The 18,380-nt window shown below is 44.6% G+C and overlaps 1 protein-coding gene across 1 annotated transcript; it reads right to left on the bottom strand.

Annotated features, from left to right (window-relative positions):
- Positions 1-409: 409 nt before the first annotated feature.
- Positions 410-16,204, bottom strand: thbs1b (thrombospondin 1b). Its single transcript, XM_080452385.1, has 23 exons — positions 15,990-16,204; positions 15,726-15,810; positions 14,657-15,216; positions 13,921-13,996; positions 13,249-13,332; positions 12,826-12,935; positions 12,321-12,446; positions 11,163-11,259; positions 10,067-10,240; positions 9,721-9,897; positions 9,201-9,374; positions 8,936-9,063; positions 8,680-8,832; positions 7,981-8,199; positions 7,458-7,565; positions 6,250-6,409; positions 4,999-5,117; positions 3,346-3,580; positions 2,369-2,596; positions 1,548-1,819; positions 1,288-1,385; positions 1,007-1,146; positions 410-834 (listed from the first exon to the last, which is right to left on the bottom strand). Exons 2-23 carry the CDS (start codon positions 15,787-15,789, stop codon positions 827-829), a joined length of 3,510 nt encoding a protein of 1,169 aa, XP_080308511.1. The 5' UTR covers positions 15,790-15,810; positions 15,990-16,204; the 3' UTR covers positions 410-826.
- Positions 16,205-18,380: the final 2,176 nt, after the last annotated feature.

Genomic DNA, 18,380 nt, shown 5'->3' with positions numbered 1-18,380 from the left:
CTATCTATTCTTGCCCTGATGGGTCAAAGCAAGCAGGTTTCATGTTACATCTATGACCATTCTTCCACATACACACATACACACAAACATACGCAACAAAATGTTCCCTCCAATTCTTGCTCACTCCTAATGGGTTCTTAAAAAAAGAAAAAAAGGGGGAAAAAGTGTTCTGTGACAGAAAAAAGAAACAAATGTCTTATTGCTTTCTTCATCCTCCGACGCCTCAGTGCTGCGTCATTCTGTAATCTACATCCTGGTAGATTTGTAAAGCGAAAGGAATCATTTCATCAGTCTTTTCTTTGGGACGTCCATCCAGAGAGAGAGAGCGAGAGAGAGAGAGAGAAAGAGAGAGAGAGAGATCCGCTTGCAAGTGCATAGTCATCTATGGGGAGCTGCTCCCGCACAGCTATGGGGAGCTGCTCCCGCACAGCGATGAACGAGGTCTTTCAGAGAGCGAGACAGGATGAGGAGAGCTGGGGACAGAGAGGTGTTGGGTCTCGCTGCTCATGCAAAGCAACAGGGCAAGTTTATTTGTTTCCCTAGCTTTCCCTTCTCTCTGTAGATGGCAGGGTCAGGGAGAAGGGTGATAGGTGGGGGAGCTCTCTGATCCTCAACTGGCAGTCAGCCGGTTGGTGCTGTACTCCCAACCAGCTTCAAGTTACCCTGAGGCTGACCACACATACCCATTCGCTCCATCCGTGTGTGTGCGTGCCCGCAGAAGAAAGAGTTTCGGAGATAAATCGGTCCCTGGACTTTGCATCGGAATACATCAAGTTCATTCTTTATACAGAAAGGTGCATTCCTCAGAGCTTCCTGTGCAGCGCATTTATGCATCTGTGAGGACAAAAGTATTATTAGTCAAAATACATATATTTCTTATCATGATCTATTGATTGCCATTTTATTGACTACCGTATTTAATGGCTGGTAAAATGAGCATGTTTTTGTTCACCAACTTATACAATATGAATGTAGCACAATATCAGTATAAACCTATAATCCTTACCTCTGCATTCATACTTGAGGTCAGAGAAGTATACCATCTCTTGTGAGAAGACAAAAAGGCCTAGTCGCCCACCGGCGTACGTCTTGTCATAGATGCTACCAGTGTCTGCCATGATCTTCTTACCCTCGTACATCACAACTCTGTAGAAGTAAAGCACATTAAATGTTAAATTACAATGAATCCCATAACGACTTGAATAATGAGTGTGAAGTAATCTTTCTGATCTCTTCTAATCTTTTTTTCCTACCGCTACAAGGGTCCAAAGCTAGGCTCTAGCTCACCTAATATGTCCCGTTCTCGGTCTGTGGATTAGGTGCCATCTGTAGGCGGTGAAGTCTTTCCATCCAACATTCTTAGGGTCGTGCCAGAGAGTTCGCACCTAAGGATGGGACACATGACCGGACAACGTCGATTTTACTCACTATGAATCCAACACAGTTACACTATTACAAAAACAAAACATTTTATCACACTGTGAATCAGGAAAAAAATATAAATATTTTTTCCTTTAGTTTATATGACGTCATGTCCCATATCTTACCTGTCCTGGGGTATTGCCTGTGTGCCACAGAGCATTCCTGAGGTGCTCTCCTGGGCCAGTAGTGGAGTTTACCACCTTGATGGACAAGCCAGAGTAGCCCTGTGCCTTGGTGGGCTTGTTGGACCAGTAGGTCTGAGTGATCTGCTTCCACATGACCACATAGAACCTGGAGCTGGACTGGTAGCCGAACACAAAGCCAGCGTAATCGTCGTCCCGCTCAGTATTGATGAAAAAGGTGCCACTGAAGTCCACTGCGTTGAACTCATCGTAACCTGTCGAGAGAGAACCGCCAGTGAGAAAATGACACTGTTGCTGTGGCACTTAATTTAGAAATTAAAGGTGCTGTTTTAGAGACTTTTTTGGTTGAAACTAAAAGTTTTTTTGTTAAAAGGTTAAAGCTCTATATACTCTGATAGTAATCATTGCTACAGTAACAGGGGTCTCCCCGTCTCTCCAGCTCTTTAATAAACAGAAAATCCATTTTAGGTGGGTCACCGATTGTATCCAATCAGGAGAGAGAACCCTTTTATCAGCTTCAATTTGACAGTATTCCAGTTCCAATTTTGTCTGCTCATTTTTTGTTTCATCACTTATACCAATGATTACTATGGAAATGTAGAGCTATTTAACACACAAAAAACATGCCCTTAACATTTTTGCATCCTGTCTGGCTATGTTCATGATTCGTCAGTCAACTTGTTTTGAGTGATCAGTTTGTAATGCACAAGTATCATCTGAGTAGTGAATGTTGACTGTATAATGCAAAGTATGACATATTGTTTATATAATCAATCACTCAGTTTATCCACTGGCTTACTTACCGACAGCGATGCCAGGGTCACAGTTGACAGTCTGGACAAGCTCCTTGCCCTGGTGGCGAACCACCCAGTTGGGGTCGATTTGGGAGGTGCCTTTGGGATCCAGCGGTACCATCTGGAACTTGCGGAAGTCCGTCTCGCTGATGTCATAGTTCTCCGGACACACATCGTAGATGTCTGGCACGTTGTCTTGGTCGAAGTCATCTTTGCAAGCATCTCCACGGCCATCACCTGTGAAATATAGCACATAATATACAGGATATTGATTAAATATATTCTCTGTCCTGGTACTGTAAGAGTTGGAGGATGTGTGCAATTTACTGCAATCCAAGTACTAAACATAAATACTCAATATAATTGATACTTGATAACCCAAGCCTGGTGATAAACTGTATCAGCTCAGGTCTAAAACTAAATTCTATTTAGGCGCTCGCTAAAAACAACTGATTCGGTTATTTTCCATAACTGATTCAGTTATTTTCGGCTTAACCGCATGAACCGTAGTGTGTTCTGAGGCAAACCTTCTGCGAAAATATCAGATCTACAACGCATCACGCAACATGATGCGTTGTGAGCTTGTAGATCTAATATTTTCTGCAAGGGAAAAAAGAGGGAGCCTAGTATTGTTATTGTTACTACTTGTTATCTCTTTCTGTCTCTCCTCTGTCTCTGTCTCTCCCTCTCTCTCTCTTCTTTCCCCCCGACACGGTCGAGGCAGAAGGCCCCCACCCTAGAGCCTAGGGTCTGCCTGACGTTTCTTCCAGTTAAGGGGGAGTTTTTCGTTGCCACTGTCGCAAAATTGCTTGCTCAGGGTGGGACTGTCGGGTCTCTTCTCTACATGTAAAGTGTCTTGAGACAACTTGTTGTGATTTGACACTTTAATAAAATTGAATTGAATTGAATTGAATAGTAAAGACCCCTGGGAGACTTCGGTCAACAAACGCGTATGTAGAAATGTAAGTAGCTAAGCTCCAACTCACCATCGGAGTCCAGCTGGTCAGGGTTGAAGGCGAGTCTGCAGTTGTCCTTGTCATCGGGGATGCCGTCGTTATCGTCGTCGTGGTCACAAGCATCTCCCTTGCCGTCCTTGTCGTGGTCAGCCTGGTTGGCGTTGGGGATGTAGGGGCAGTTGTCCAGGTTGTTCTGGTGGCCGTCCTCGTCGATGTCCTGGTTGCTGTCACACTTGTCTCCCACACGGTCGTCATCTGAATCCACCTGAGAGGTTGGGAGTAGAGGAGCGAACATCATCACCACCAAATGAGTTACTTTGGCATTGGTGATTAACCACTTAAACTCTCTATACTTAGTGAACTAATCCTTAGTCAATCGGGGGTCGGTTCTGTATTTGTCTGCTCTTTTTTTCCCCTTGAGATTTTGTCACAGATGCTTTTTTTGTATATCTGCTATTTTCTGCAATTGTTCGCCTCCTGAATAGGGATGCTTAGGATTCAAGTGATACATTTCACAGCACTTGGTTCATTACAACACTGTGCTGTTCAACATGCCTTCTTGCCAACTCCTCTCCTCATCCTGCTTTCATTTTGTTCTTAGAATTATTTTCTCCTTTCTAAAGCTGCCAGTTTGTCCGAAGTATGTCGCCGTTCTTCATCTCCTGACAATCAAAAGTCCCACCACACGACTCACTGTTCCTCCTACACCAATTTGCTTGGCACTAGAAGCGTCCTTACTGCAGGTATACAGGACTACACACACACACACACACACACACACACACACACACACACACACACACACACACACACACACACACACACACACACACACACACACACACACACACACACACACACACTCGTCCCGTTGACATGAGGCTGGAGTTAAGTGATGGAGGGAATCAATGAGGGTGTTGCAAGGGGCATTGTCTTAATAGGGCCAAAACATTTGGACAAAATATTTCACACGTGTACTTTTCAAAGAACAAAATCCTTTGAAACAACATGTGTTGAAACTACACCCCCACCCCCTTTGTACAGAGGCCTACTGTTCCAGCATTCCTACTCTTCAGTGTACCGTGGCACAGGTGGACTGGGCCAGGCCATAGTTTGCTGATGGAGCATGCACACAGCACAGGGCCAGCCTTTTCCACAGCAATTGACCATATTCACTTGGTGGACATTTTACTCTTACGTCATACAGGACACCCCACTATGTCTGATTATGGTCAATAACCAGCCAAGGGCCTCTTCTCGCACTCTGGCAACGTCAACTAACGTCAATGGGCCATTGAAAAGGTCCACCGCCCCTAGCACGCCTTATTGAACTAATGTGCCCTTGGGCTTTGCATGGGATTTGCGCCCCCTTCCACGTAGCGTGCTAAAGCCTAGACGGCTGCACATCAGTAATGCTCAATTTATGCTCTGTCGCGCGCCAAAAATAGCAGACCTACACGCTCACAAAGCGTTGCAGATGTGACGTGTTGTGAGCTTGCAGGTCGGCGATTTTTGCTGCGCGACGCATGAATCAGGCTTAAGGCTCCCTTTCAGCTGAAAAAGAGAGGGATGCTGAGCTATAGAGAAAGGCAGAGAGATTTTAGTCGGTGGGTGAAGTGGAATGAAACAGGGAAGGGTGGAGTGTGTGTGTGTGTGTGCGTGCGTGCCTGTGTGTGTACACACCTGGTCAGGATTATGTTCCAGGGGGCAGTTATCGCACATGTCTCCAACACCGTCCAGGTCCGTGTCCCTCTGGTCAACGTTGTACACATAAGGACAGTTGTCCTTCTCATTCAGAATGCCTGACGGATAAATATATAATCTATGTTAAAACAGACACTGTTACTCAGTGGTTCCACCCACTGTTATTATAGCTTTAATCTTCTGAATCCTAACTGGTTTCTGAAAAACTTATGTTGCTATAATATCAGTTGTGCTCAAAATGTATTTGGCCTCGGACCCCCATCTCAAAATATTTTGTTCCAGGGACCCCCCCAGAAGCAAAGATTTGAGTTACAAAGTATATATATATATATATTCAAAGATTTGCACAAATGTTCACGATTTCTTTTTTAAATAGCCCAAAGACATCTAAAATGACATGGATGCATTCCCGGATTGAATGGGTTAATTTTTACATTATTATTTTGTGAGTTTTCAGTGTGATTTACAAAGTATGTTGCATTCACCCATTCACACACTGACAACAGAAGCAACCATGCAAGGCACCACCTGCTCATGGGTTCAGTGCCTTGCTCAGGGAAACTTTGACAAGGAGCCAGGAGGAGCCGGGGGCCGAACCGGGAACCTTCCGATTCTCAGACGGCCGCTCTACCTCCTAAGGCACTGCCGCCCCTATAACATACTGTATTTCTGTCTTAGATTTTCATATATTTTACATTTCAATTTTAGTTTGACTCATCTTAGTTCCAGGGTCAGATCGAATGATATGCAGCAATTCTTTTCCATGTCTGATTTGATCTAGAAAACTAGGTAGAGTAGATAAAGTTGGTACTTCATCTGACAGAATGTGAGAGTCAGTGGTCATACTGAAGAAGTTATTCAGTTTTTGAAAAGCCATTCACTCTTTTGGTGTTAGTTACCGTTAATAGCAACACTGGTTCCAACAGACAGGGTTTGCTTTGTAAAAAAGAAAACACTTAAGCTCTAGTCTACATACTTCTTTGTATGACCCAAAATAACCGTTCAAGCAGCAATTTGTGATTGTTTGAGATGACACAGATTTAGAAAATTTGCAAACATCAGACAGTCTACATTTCCCAAATGGAAATGCATGTATTTAATTCAGTCTGATCAGAAGCAGGGAGAAAACATATTCCCACTGGCCAGAAAAATGATCAAAAGCAGAGGCCCCCCCCCACCCCCCTCCCCCAGCAAATCAACCTTGCCAACAGACAGAGACATCATCCTCACCATCTCCATCAATGTCCACAGCGCAGGCATCTCCCTCTCCGTTGTTGTCCGTGTCTGTCTGATCGGGGTTGCTGTTGTAGGGGCAGTTGTCGCACCGGTCGCCCACATCGTCGCGGTCGTAGTCGTACTGCCTGGGGTTGTAGATGAACGGGCAGTTGTCCTGTTTTCGAGGGACAAGGGTGACATGAACGACAGCAAGGTTAAGTCGTTTTCTTTGGACGGTGACCGGGAACGAGGCAGATGGCTCACTTTCAGCCAGGGAAAGAACGAACCACTTTCACTGTTTCCGCCCCCTAACATCTTAAACCCTCTATACCAGTGGTTCTCAACCAGTGGTCCAGGGACCACCAGTGGTCCTTGAGGGGGTTCCAGGTGGTCCCCAGCAAAATGATGGAGAGTTGTCTACAAAATTAGAGAATGTAGAATAATTGTTATTTTGATCAACGTTTGCCTGTTATCCCTCCACCAAACATCAATACAGCATGGAATTGTGGACAAACTCTTATCAAACGATAACAAAATATTTTCGTTTTTTGGGGTCTGAGAGTCTAAATCTTATCAAGCGGTGGTCCGTGGCTCAAATGCCCGATAAATAATGGACCTTGATATGAAAAGGTTTGAAAACCACTGCTCTATACTTTTACACTGAACTCTGTACTCTGATACGTAGACTGGCTATTTTTGCCAAACGTACGCCCCAGAATAGGGATGCAGTGGTTCGTGTGGTTGGAATCACACCAGATGCAAATTTTTCTGATTCGGTGCTCGTCACTCGCTGTGGCTCTATTTTACAGCTGGGAGGGGGAGAGAGCTGGGAGGGGGAGAATGGCGATGAAAGGGTTGCTTTATTTTTAGTCCCCCCAATCCCCCCACACACACCGCCCCCAGGGCCCAAATCTAACGGTTGGATTAGCAGGACACACTGTGGCTCCTTCAGAGTTTTACCTCTGTGCTGGAATTTGAGGTTTGGCTCAGACCAAGGGAGAAACATTCACCTTCCTGCTGCATCACCCCCCCCCCCCACACACACACACACACACACTTTTATGTGACATGAATGATGACTATATAAAATGAAATTCCTGGCTTATTACCCGCTACGAAAACCCGCTACACACACACACACACACACACACACACACACACACACACACACAATGACTTAAGCCGAACCTTTATCATCACTTGACTATTCGATAGCTGCTTACCCTGTCATCAGGAATGCCATCGTTGTCATCGTCATCATCACAAGCGTCTCCAATGCCGTCCTTGTCATAGTCTTCCTGCCCTGAGTTGGGGAGGTTGGGGCAGTTGTCCTGGAGTAGAGAAAAACACCAGGTTAGATGTAACGTCACAGTCAGACATTATAACGGACATAATTTATATTCTGTAAAGCGCATTTAACCATTAACCCTCAATGACAGCTTTGGCCTGCTGGCTTAACCTTAAAGAAAACAAAGTCTGTCTCTGTCTGACTCTCCTAGACTTAACTCAGACCTCTGGAGGCTCTGGAGCGAAAACCTCGCCATACCACTAACTACATAGTTACTTTACACCACTGCCACTAACTACAGTATCTACCTTCTTGTAACTATCAAATAATTGTAGTGGAGTAAAAAGTGCAATATTTGCCTCTGAGATGTAGTGTAATAGAAATACTCAAGTAAAGTAAAAGTACCTCAGAATTATACTGAAGTACCGTACTTGAGTAAATGCACTATTGGTACCTACCTTCTTGCAGTGGTAGGTGGCATTCTCCACGCACACCAGGTCAGCGTTAGGCCATCCGTCCAGATCGGTGTCCTCCCCACAGATGTGTCCGTTTCCGGCGTAGCCAGGCTTGCACTCGCAGCGGAACATTGGGTCAGCGAAGTGTCCCAGGTAGTTGCAGCGGGCGTTCTTGTTGCAGTCGTGGCTTCCGTCCAGGCAAGGGTTGCGGGGCGTACACACCTGGAAGACGTGGGGAGGAGAGGTACGTTGAATTGTTTGACAGATTGTTCACGGAGGGTTCAGATCCAGAGCATTCTGTTCTTGGCTCCGAGGAGTGCCCATTGATCAAAAGGTGTCAGGCACTGTGTCAGGTTTCTATCTGTCAACCATTGAATAAACTAGGCCTGGGCGATATGACTTCAAATTAATATCACGATTATTTAAAACTTTTGTCTCGATTACGATTATTGAACGATTCTTATTTTTTAAATAGTGAAAATAGCACATCTACAAGTTCACAACATGTTGTGATGCTACGCGTTGTGATGCTTCACGTTGGGATCTTGTAGACCGGCTATTTTCGCCACCATTGTACAACAGAGTATATATAATACAGGGTTTAATTGGTTAATCAGACTAATCAATGTAATTGATGCACAGTGACGGCTCCATAGACAAGAAAACAAAGACAGACAAACAGACAGACAAAACAGTACATGCCTGTTTCTTAGCAGCAGCTTCCTCCACTCCCTTGCCGAACGGCTGGGGTCCAGAGTAGCGGGGCGGGCAGGGCAGGCAGTTGTAACCAGGGTTGGTGTTCTCACAGCGGTGAGCGCCATTGAACTCGAAGCAAGCGTCGGGGACCTCTTTACACTGTTTTTATGTTTACAAAACATAGATTGCAGATGTCACAAAGTGAAAAATAAATATATAACAGACAAATAAACAAATGTTTTGAAAGTGTAAGAAATCTCACCTCATCAATGTCCTTGCATTTGATGCCATTGCCGGTATAGCCAGCCGGACACTTTCCACACTTCCAAGAACCATCGGGTAAGCTTGTGCACTTGGCTCCAGCAAAGCAGGGGTTGGACAGACACCCGTCTGAAAACAAGAATATTGATGAGTGTGATATGATCTACCAAAGACTCTCAGGAAAGATAGAGATCTACTAAAGACTCTCATGAAAGGTACAAAATGTAATTTAATGACATTTAAATTGTGAGACTACAGTGACTCACCGATGGGACAGGTTTTCTTATTGCAGACCTGGGTGTCCTTGACATCACCAATACACTCTTTGCCACCATATTTGGGTCCAGGGTCATTGCACAGACGTTTACGTGTCTGGACCCCACCTCCACAGGTGACTGTGCAGCTATCCCACAGTGCCCACGGTCCCCAGTTGCCATTGACTGAGGAAGACACAAAATACGACATGATCATTTGTTATGCTGAACACGTGAATGCAGCTGGCTGGTCAACCCAGTAATATAAACTAGTGTAAATAGGTTAAATCAGTGGTTGTCAACGTGGGGTCCTTAAGGGAGTTCCAGGGGGTTCCCAGCTAAATGATTGATAGTTGGAAACCAAATGGACCCTTACAGGTCTGTACTTCCAAAAGTGTACCAATGGATCACTCCATGTGTTCACTCTCCGAGTTTAAATAACACTGAGGATTGTGCCCTGAAACTCCTTGAAATGAAAGACATTGAGAATCACTGAGTTATCACTGAGTTAAATCAGTTGAGTTAAACCTACTGGGACATGGAGATTTCTGGCACTTCTCAGTCTGACGGCCCTCTCCCTCGCAGTCTTTGCCTCCCAGCTGGGGGGTGGGGGAGTTACAGAGGCGGATACGGGTGATGACGCCGGCACCGCAGGTGACGGAGCAGGACGACCAGGGCGACCAGTGGCTCCAGCTGCCGTCTTGCTTGACTGGAGGTCACAAAAACAGGTCGAAGGTCAGAGATTAGAAGGCAGAGGGAACAGACTGGAAGGGCTAGTGCAAAGTGAGGTCAAATTCAGCATGTTGATTGTCATGGACTATTCTTGTGGTTTAGCAGTGACTGGTGGATGTGAGCGGGGTTCGTGTGTTTGTACTCACAACGCTTGTCGCACTCCTGGAGGTAGCAGTCGCGGGTCTGCACAGAGGTGCCCTCGCAGTTGTTGTTGATGCGGTCGCAGGAGCGCCCGCGCTGCTGGATGCCCCGCCCACATGATACGGAACAATGGGTCCATTCAGACCAGGGGGACCAGCCGTCCTCTGCATAGTCACTCGCTAAGGGAGAGGAGGAGGGAGGAGAGGGAGAGAACGAGAGAGAGAGAAAGAGACAATAAAAGAGCTATTTCAGCAAGGGAATGAATGCACCCCCCCTCACCTCCTCCCCGAAAGCCCTAAATGAGGAGGGAAAAGCTCTTAAAGCAGAGGGCTAATGGTGTGTATTTAGCTGGGTCTCTGGGACAGAGAGAGGGTTCACTGTTGAGAGGAAGGGCAGAGACCAATGTGTTGAGAGAGCCAGTGAAGAAATAGAGGGAGCCACTGTCCTCAGAACACACAGGGATGTCCCACTGACTTACGTTTTCCTAAAGAGGAAACACATTTTGCAAACATGGCCCCGGGGCAATGTAATGACTTCAACAAGGCACCAAGGTAGCGATGAATGTGGCTCCCGCTGTTTATTTAGTTTTTTGGGAACCACCGCGGCCCAGCCCACATAGGTATGTGGAACATGTCACTTCTCCTTGCGTGGAAGATGGCTTCACTAAAAACAGCCGACCAATTTTCCATCCCACTTTAACCAATTTGGCCAATTGCAGCCATTACAACTTGAAGATTCAAAGATGTTTCAGGGCACAAAGCGCCAATGTTCCATACACATATTACCGGGATGTTATTGCAGTTAAATCATCACTAAAATCAACATGGTTTTCACTTTGGTAGAAACTATACATCTAGGGAAATAACTGTGGGTTTTCGTTTTATATGGCAAATAACATACAAATGGCTTTGAGTAAATAGAGCAGCATTTGAATGGCCCGTCTGTTTAAGAAACGTATATATATAAATTCTAGATTACATGGTCTATTCATACAGTAGCAATATAGTACCAACCTACATAACCGCAGTTATAAGTTGCATATGGCTACATAGATTCACAGAGTAGAACAGAGGAGAGAAATGCTTTCTGTGGAGTTCTTACGTGTTCCACAGCGAGGACAACACTCTCCATCAGGCACAGTAGCGTTGGCACAGGGGATCAGGGGGCAGGAGATCTTGCGGCACACAGTAGCAGAATTCTACAGAAGTACAGAAATAAAGTTCAAGGTGGATCGTATGCTCAAACATATGGATATATACCCAGTGCAATGCTACATGTTTACTCCATAGTGGAGGTGGAGTGGATGATGTCCCCGTTTCAGCATGGCGCTGAGGCACATTGAAACTATTTCAATCAACACAGCTTTGATTATTGTGTAAACCAATTAGTGGACAATTTTAAACTTTGTACCAGGCTTAATCCATGTCCGTGCAACCAACTCGTTAAGGATTCCATTCTTTATCAGAGTTTGTCTCGGTTTCCAGTGCCAGGGAAACTAAGAAGTGGAATTTTGGCTGCAAACGGAGACCCCTGCGGACATCCACCTGCCTACTGGGTCAGGGGAGGGTGGGAAAAAGGCGAACATCCTAATAATGGATGTTAGTTTCACTTTGGAACTAAACTGGGCACTGAGCGCCAAACGGGTCACGCCTGCCTGTGATGTGAAAATCAGGTCAATAAATGTGAAACATAAATGGACCTTACACTACACCTATACTGTAGGTATTTTTCTCCTAAGCTATTCTATCCTAGCCACTTATCTGAGCCAAAGTCTTAATTATAGGCAAGAATCCTGCTGTGGCACTAGTCAAGTCCCTCTTGGCAACACTAGAAATGAGACAATCACTTAGCACTCGAAACGACAATAACCCTCTTTGGCTTGCTGCCAGACATTCACACTACAAGCAATTACTGGCTGGAGGAGCTGGGGGGCGGTGAGTGAGTGTCTGCAACTTAATGCATGTGTCTGTCTTTTTCTGCATGTGTGTGCACACATGCATGGTTTGATTTGGAAAAAAACAGAGGGGGGCATTCTCTGGCTGCGGTACGACAAACAGTGAACAACACAAATAGCTCACAAGCTTGTCTGACCAGAAGCAAGGATTCAATTTATCCCCTAGAGTGATAGAAATGATTGACCAGAGAGGGGATATCAAAAGTCATGAAAAGTCAAAGGCATGGACCCCCCCCCCCCAGAAAATGTGCACACGTGCATTGAAGGGTCTGCAACATGTGCAATTGTGCATGCATGTGAATTACCTGACAAGTACACTCAGTACAGTCATCAACGGTCCACTCGTCCCTGTTCTTGCGCACGATGCCGTTGTGAATGCAGACCCCGCTGTGAATGCCGATGCGGTTCTTTATCAGCTTGTTCTCATCCGTCTGGGGGGGGGGTGGGGGGACAGACAGGAAGACGGATATGAGATATGAATATGGAATGAAGGACGCATGCTATCTGCATAATACATCACAGGGCCCTCTGTGTCGTCAGTGTTTACAAAACACACACACACAGACAGTCAGACAGACAGACAGACAGACATTCAGAGAGATGGACGGACGGACAAACAGAAAGACAGACAGATGGACGGACATACAGAGAGACAAAGAGAGAGACAGGGACGGACGGATGGACAGACAGACAGACAGACAGAGAGACAGATAGACAAACAGACAGACAGATGGACAGACAGAGATATGGACAGATGGATGGACGGACAGGTGGCAAGACAGACAGACAGAGACAGAGACAGTGTCTTACCAGTTTGCGGAGATCGTTGGACAGCTCTTTGACTACCACACCCAGTCCCTTCAGCTCCTTGAACATGCTGGCCAGGTCCTCACAGGAGAAGCCACACACCATCTGCAGATCTGGACACACACACACACACACACACACGCACACGCACACGCACGCACACACACACACACACACACACACACACACACACACACAGTCAGTGATTGTGGATTGTGCTTGGTTTATAGGCAGTTTATTTGTATTTACATGTGAACTTCAAAAGTAAATTATTATTGTTGAGTTCTATTTTATTTGTATTGGTCATTTTAGTTTTACTTTTAGGCTTATTCTGGTCAGTTATATGAGTAGAACCAGACTGGCTGAGGAACACAGCAATACAATGTGTGTAAATGCACATGGCACAGCCTCAGCAGCAGTGTTTACCTTTAGTCTTATGGCCAGTGTACTCTGTTCTGATAGCTGAGGAGCCATTGAGATTCTCCAGGATTATGGTATCAGTCGGTATTGCTGAAAAAGACCACAACAACAAAAAGATAATGTAAGTACATAAATTGAGCCTCAAGCAAACTCTCTCCAGGTTCATTTAAGGAATTTAAGTGCATTACGCGTGACAGGAAAATTGTTATTGGTGTAGTAGTAAGGTATTACACACACCCACATTATCTTAAATCACAACGAAGGGAATTAAGGCAATGTGTTCCAGCCCAGAGAATGGCACTTTGAATACATACTCAACCGAGAAGTTTGCAAACTGAGTTAACAACTTAAACCCCAGCATTCGCTGAAAATAGCAGATCGACAAGCTCACAATGATGCATTGCGTGGCATTGTGAGCTTGTTGATCTGCTATTTTCAGCGAAAGCTTTGCCCACAATAACAGAAAACAGAAAATACACTAGTATTGAGCCCTGAGGGACTCCAGTTACCCATATGGGGTTTAAGTGGTTAATGAGAGGTAAACACTTCCTTGGGAGGACTTCACTATAAGGCGGCTGTACACATTCCTTAACTAAGGGGATTTGGCAAAGCAGAAGGAAAGGAAGCATAAATGATGCCTAAATACAAAAGAGGTTTATTGCTCATGATTATACTCACAGTTCTGGCAGCCTTTGTTGCGCAGGATGGCGTCCAGAGTGGTTCCAAAGACAAAGCGCACGTTTTGCAGCACCCCCTGCAAGCATCAGTGCTGACTTTAGCTGTGTGAGCTGCACAATACCGAACCCTCCCAAAATTACAACACAACACCAACATAGAAACCGCCGATAAATCATCACATTATGGGCGCTGCACTGCTGCTGCGTATGCGCGCCTGAGGCGTCTGAACTCTGCTGTCTGTGCGCACGGCATTTCATAGGAATCTCTCTCTCACGCAATAATATCACACTTCAAAGTCATAAATCAATCCATATTCGCCTAATTGGTCTGCACTCAGTAAAAACCATCAGTGTCATCCTCATCCCTAGTGTTAAAGGAGTAGTTCACCCCAAAAATGACTTATTTTGAAGCCTAAAATGTATGGAGATTTTTGAGTCTCCCACTGAGACTAGATTTTGATTATTATTACAAAACATACATTAACCTCTTCAGCCCTTTTGACCGGCCATTTGAAAATAGCCGATCTACAAGCTCACAATGCATATATCTACTATTTTCAAAATATTTTTTATACATTTGAAAACTTGAAATGGGACATACTTTCTGCATAATGAGTAGACTTCTACTTTTTTTTTACCAATACTTTTGTACTTTTACCCAAGTAAACTTTGAATTCTACCAAAATGTGAGTACTTGTAACTTTCCCCACCACCACCGGCACTGGTTCTCATCTCACCATGAATCGGTCCTTCACGGCTCCCTTGCCTATGCGGAGCTGCGCGCTCCCCGGTGTCTCCAGTGTCAGGATGCTCTGGATGGGAACGTCCAGCTCCGCGGTGTTCACCTCCTCGCACCCGGCGAACAGCTGAGCCCGGTCCTCCTGCACGAACAGCGTGATGTTCTTCCAGTGGCCCGTGGCCAGGTCCGCGTCCTCGATGGACACCACCTGCTGCTTGTTCTCCGTGGAGTAGACGATGTCCAGCGTGTTGGCCTTGCCGTTGGACACGATCTCGAACACGGGACCCGAGCCGTCCCGCTTCTCCACGGTCAGCAGGCTGCCGCGGGTCCGCTTGAACTGCTTGAAGTTGAGCAGGAGGAGGAAGCCCCTCTCGGCGTGGATGGAGTCGATCAGGTCCCTGAAGGCTGTCTCGGGGACCGGGGGGATCAGGTCCGGGTTGAGGATCTTGTAGGCGGGGCTGTAGGGGTCGTCTCCCTTCACCAGGGTCACCCCGTGGTTCTTCTTGTGGACTTGCACCCGTTCGAACAGGTCGAACACGCTGTTGTCATCTCGGCTCTCTATGCAGCGCGGATGATAAAGCAGTCAGCCTTTTGTTTGGCATGATGGCACTGATTGATTGAACAATGAACGTTTTCGAACCAGTGATTTATTTTGATATCCAATACGGTAACAGGCGGGCACTATAGGGTCATCTGGGCACCTTGATGTAAAATTGGTTATTTTGTCCAAAATGATTTATTTTATTTTTTAAGTATACATGATTAGACCATGCTTAAACATTCGACAATTGAGGTCTAATATTTCTACATTTGCTACAAATTGCTACAAAACCTGTGTATCCAGTCATTTTGGGGCATATCAAGAAGTTGAAGGATAACTTTAAGTCTGATAATGATGCACCGCGCATGTTCACATAATGTATACTTTACATTACTTAAGACCATTTTCTAAATATATATTTCTTTACATTTTGGACAAAATAGCTGTATCCAACAATATCACCTTTAAAAAATAAACAATTAAACATATATCAAAGCTTAAGTTAAAATAGCATGACTAAACTCACCTGCTACTCTTGCGCTCTCGCAGGTCCAAAGCATCAATAACAAAAATATTCCTCTCAATTTCATGATCGAACAATATGTCGGTGCCTATAATGATGACAGAAAATGAACAGTTGTCAATTATTCACTTGATGATGTCAATGTCAAAAAATAGAAATCCACTTGTGAATCAATTAGCCTGGATTTTGAAGGATTCAATAAATAAGTGATGTCACAGTCACATATCTGTAGTGTATATAATAGGCTACTAGGCTTTGCTTACCCACCTGTTTAACGAAAGCAGCCGACACAAAAAATATAGAATCCACAAATATATAGAAATCCAATGATAGTCCTCGAGAATAAAGAAGAAAAAAGAAAACAATGTTTCAATGAAAAGGTCCAAATTTTCAGTGCAGTTAAATCCTAGGGGTTTTTATTTATAATATTATTGATTGGAAGTTGTCCTTGGTGTTGTTAATCGGCCGCTAAAAAACGAAGTTTAAGCCGAAGGGACAAAGTGCTATTTAAATAGTTTCGTGAAATTCCTAAGAAGTCGTCTCGTCCAATCACATTGTGGGGAGAAAAAGGGACGAGCCTATAGCCCCGTACCTCACAGCGAGTAGGAGAAGAGAAGAGAACAGAGAAAAAAACACATTCCACGATGGGATGAGGGACCAAATTCCATTACTGGACTCATACTTTATTTATTAGACTGGCGTTTCCGGTCACTGGGCCTTTCATCACTTTTTTTGCGTTATGATTGTACATTTTCCATTGCTCTGATCTTTTAATAGGCATAACCTTTATTGACTTTTATGCTATTCCACATCCACTTCATTATTCACAAAATCGATTGATTGATTACTTTATAAACAGTTTGCCCCAAAAAAGCACAGAAAGTACAGTTCTATACAAAAGGATGCTAAAAGGATTAAAGCCCAAGAAAGCACTATGGCTTGTTTCCATTGGGGTCCATGTGTATTCAATTCATCGAAACATTGCACGCTTTTACGTGGTATAGATAGGCCTGCTATAACATAGCCTATATTAGTTTCGAATGGTTTCATTTAAAGTCAAATGGTGATGATCTTTTTCTTTAAATTATATCCCCCATGATGGAGCAGACAGGCTGAAATAGAGTTGTCTCCATGAGGATGCTCTGGTTGCCTGTTGCTATACTGGGTTTGTCCACTAGGAGCCGACGTGAGTTCACTGGTGGAGCCTGAGGCTGTGCGAGGTGTTGTTGAATGAGCACACCTGGATTTGTCATGCACACCTTCTCCTCTGCTCTGCCATGGATAGACACGTGACTGCCTTGTTGTGGAAATAGCTTTATGTAGGCTATGTCCATTACATTAAATGCTTATTCAATGTATTAACCCATTAAGGCCGATTCTACAAATGCCTTCTAAATCAGTAGTTCTCACACTTTAAATATTTTTCAGAAATGGTTAAAAATAGCAGATGTACATGCTCGCAGCTCTGTGAGCTTGCGTATCTGCTATTTTTGAATAGCCAACGCAAAAATCTAAAATGACACAGATGATTTCCTGGTTTCATAGGGTTATTCTGTTTACGGAATTGAATTGAACCTATTGAAACTTGAATTGAAAGTATATAGGGCCAATGAAATATTACGAAATTACAAAAGATCAGTGTAGAATTTTGGAACGTAAATACTATTGTGCCTTGTGACAAAAGCCATGATTGTCTTTATTTAGTAGTTTTGTTAGTACTGTACATTCAATTGCAATGCATCTGTATGGGTATCTGCTATTAGCCTATACAGTTTCTTTCCTGCTGTATCTTTTTGGGTGTTTTGGTTTTTGAACCGCATGCACCCACCCATCCAGGTCAACTATCAATAACCTGGAACCATGTGGTTTTCCATCAGCGTCTGTGGATCAAGTCATCTTGTAGGGGAGCGCGATGGTCAGTGATGTCTTTTACAGAGTGTCCCCGCTGTGTCTCCACTACTCTTCTTCTGCCAGGCTCATAATACCCCCCTCTTTATCTTAATCCAGGAGAGTTATTAAAAAGGGGGATGAAAAGAAAGGGAGAGGGGGCTTACTTCGAAGCAAGTGTTCTGTCTCCTCTGCCCCTAACACATTCTCCAAACAGACAGACAGTGTTTTGACTGACAACGGTAGAAACATCAGCTGGAGATACCCCCCCTTTGACGGACAAGTAATCAAGCCTCTTGCCTTTCATCATGACACTTGGCTGCTCGGAGCAGTGTAATATATCAAGTCAATGGCTAAGACAGATGTGTTTAGGACTTTTAAGGACAGTTGTTCACTACTGGCGTACACTGCATCTAGGGGGTCTGGGCTGTAGAGTCCGGTGATTTGCTGGTTTGCACTCACTGACAGGTGAGTGAGGTGTCTGGGAAACCCCGGAGGGGTCCTACTTGAGGTTGGGGTTTAGGTGGCTATGCTGGTGCCTGTCGGTCTCTGGCTCAGGTCAGGACCCCTGATGGAACCTAGATGGATTGTTTAAAATATACAGTCAATGTGGCTCAGGTTTTGAGACAGTGCAAGTAAATACGTTTAGTAAGTGCTTCACATAACAAAAGCGTGAGATACAAAAACATAGAGCAATGTAATATGGGTTTAAGGTTGAATGATGTGTGTGTGGCTAAACAACAACACTGGCACTATGGCTTTTTATGATGA

Source organism: Gymnoscopelus braueri (genome assembly GCF_963280865.1).
Source record: "Gymnoscopelus braueri genome assembly, chromosome: 16".
Lineage (NCBI taxonomy): Eukaryota > Metazoa > Chordata > Actinopteri > Myctophiformes > Myctophidae > Gymnoscopelus > Gymnoscopelus braueri.
The sequence above is the reverse complement of the archived record's forward strand: the minus strand, read 5'-3'. Positions and strand labels throughout refer to the sequence as shown.

Excerpts from the sequence above, each read along its gene's own strand:
- thbs1b (XM_080452385.1), bottom strand. The coding sequence starts at position 15,789 with ATGAAATTGAGAGGAATATTTTTGTTATTGATGCTTTGGACCTGCGAG. Across the intron at positions 12,936-13,248 it reads CACTGGCCATAAGACTAAAG|ATCTGCAGATGGTGTGTGGC; the intron begins GTAAACACTGCT and ends GTGTGTGTCCAG. Across the intron at positions 2,597-3,345 it reads TGACCAGCTGGACTCCGATG|GTGATGGCCGTGGAGATGCT; the intron begins GTGAGTTGGAGC and ends TATATTTCACAG.